We start from the raw sequence: 2,158 nt of genomic DNA on the forward strand, positions 1-2,158 counted from the left end.
TACTAAAAATACAAAAATTAGCCAGGCATGGTGGTGTGTGCCTGTATTCCCAGCTACTCGGGAGGCTGAGGCAGGAGAATTGCTTGAACCCAGGAGGTGGAGGTTGCAGTGAGCCGAAGTTGCACCACTGTACTCCAGCTTAGGCAACAGAGTGAGGTTTCATCTCAGAAAAAAAAAAGATATTTCCCTTAAGGGACATCAATTAAGAAAGTCTTGTTCAATACAGAGAGCTTTCTTTCATACTAATTAGTCATTAACTAATACACTAAGAAATCTTTGCTTTGTCGCACTTATGAAATACTTGGAGACTTAGTATATATCCAGAAGTCTGTCTTCAGACTTGGAGCTCTATAGCAGCAGGACTTTAATAAGAAACAAGAGGAGCTGATGAAAATGGAAGACTATTTCAGGTCCATTTTGATTCTATTTTGGGCAATTAATTCCACTTTGTGACCATGAAGAAAACATATATTTATTATGTAAATTTCTAAATACTAGTTTTTTTTCTTTCTGTCCGCATTTACAGGTAATGTTTGAAACTTACCAGTTTTCCGGTGTATATGTAGCCATCCAGGCAGTTCTGACTTTGTATGCTCAAGGTAGGTGAAGCTTAACTGTTAGAAAAAATCACTTCAGACATTTATTATGTACATTTTATGTCAGAGAATTTGGTTTCTCAATAAGTTATAAGCCCCAGAAAAGTACATTATTTATATACCACACTTTGAAATATTTTCACAGTTTCTAAAATTTGTCAAATAAGATTTTATATACATTTTTATTTGCTTTGCTAAATACAGATTTAAGGTTAAAAAAAGGCTTAAAACTTATTTTTTTTTAAAATAGAATGTTCCCTCTTTTAAGCTATTTTAATTTTTTTTTTTTTTTGGTGACAGATTTTTGCTCTTGTTACCCAGGCTGGAGTGCAACAGTGCAATCTCGGCTCACCGCAACCTCCACCTCCTGGGTTCAAGCGATTTTCCTGCTTCAGTCTCCTCCTGAGTAGTTGGGATTACAGGCATGTGTCACCACACCCGGCTAATTTTGTATTTTTAGTAGAGACGGGGTTTCTCCATATTGGGCAGGCTGGTCTCAAACTCCCGATCTCACGTGATCCGCCCGCCTCAGCCTCCTGAAGTGCTGGGATTACATGCATGAGTCACTGTGCCCGGCATAGCTATTTTTTTATGCATGGAATTTGTCCTCAGAATTGACTCGAGTTAAATAAAAAACACAGAGATTCAAAAAGGTAGCATAAAATCATGCCTGTCAAATATATAGTAGATTAAAAAGGAGAAGGTAAACTTTTGGGAGTGCATGTCTAACTTTTGAGGTGGGTTTAATGGAGGGGACTACTTATATTCCGTTGATATTTCCATTAGCAGCTGCCTCCCTCGTTATTGGAAATAAAATATTGGCCATGTCGGGAGAGCTCTTTTTTTTTATGGTCTTATAAATTCAACAGTAACTTATTGAGAATGTCTGGGCCTGTCAGATATGTGCCAAGGAGTCTTTTAGGCACTTAATGGGATAATCCAGTGGGAAAAGGGTGTGGCACTGGAAATGGGTCAAGTGTGTTTGGAGAAAGGCCAGTGTGTGACCTGATGGAAGTGGTAGAAAATAAGGTGAGGTGGGTAGGAAGGGCTGTTTGGGAAATAAAATGTAAATTCTTGCTTTAGTCAGTGTTACTGGGAGTATTTTTGAATTGATGATGGTGTGGATTCCTCTTTTTTTTTTTTTTTTTTGCAATGGAAAGCCTCTTCTTTAGAAGAGTACAGTATTCAAGGTCCGTATATGAGTTTTATTTATGAGGCTTATTGCATCAATAATTATATCAACTTAAAATGTTATCAACTTAAAAAGGAGGTAGTTTTAGGCTGGGCGCGGTGGCTCACACCTGTAATCCGAGCACTTTGGGAGGCCAAGGTGGGCGGATCACAAAGTCAGGAGATTGAGACTAACATGGTGAAACCCTGTCTCTACTAAAAATACAAAAAATTAGCCAGGCATGGTGGTGGTGGGTGCCTGTAGTCCCAGCTACTCAGGAGACTGAGGCAGGAGAATGACATGAATCCGGAAGGTGGAGCTTGCAGTGAGCCAAGATCGTGCCTCTGCACTCCAGTCTGGATGACAGAGTGAGACTCCGTCTCACCAAAAA

At 39.3% G+C, this 2,158-nt stretch overlaps 1 protein-coding gene across 3 annotated transcripts in view; it reads left to right on the forward strand.

The window, feature by feature from the left end:
• Nucleotides 1-2,158, forward strand: part of ACTR2 (ARP2 actin-related protein 2 homolog (yeast)) — a 47,009-nt gene that overhangs the window by 19,520 nt on the left and 25,331 nt on the right. For all 3 annotated transcript variants that reach the window (XM_011985506.1, XM_011985507.1, XM_011985508.1), the window contains one exon: nucleotides 527-599. In XM_011985506.1, the coding sequence (XP_011840896.1) occupies nucleotides 527-599 (73 nt within the window). The remainder of the gene's footprint in view (nucleotides 1-526; nucleotides 600-2,158) is intronic.

This window comes from Mandrillus leucophaeus, unplaced genomic scaffold (genome assembly GCF_000951045.1).
Source record: "Mandrillus leucophaeus isolate KB7577 unplaced genomic scaffold, Mleu.le_1.0 Scaffold285, whole genome shotgun sequence".
In the NCBI taxonomy this organism is placed as follows: Eukaryota; Metazoa; Chordata; class Mammalia; order Primates; family Cercopithecidae; genus Mandrillus; species Mandrillus leucophaeus.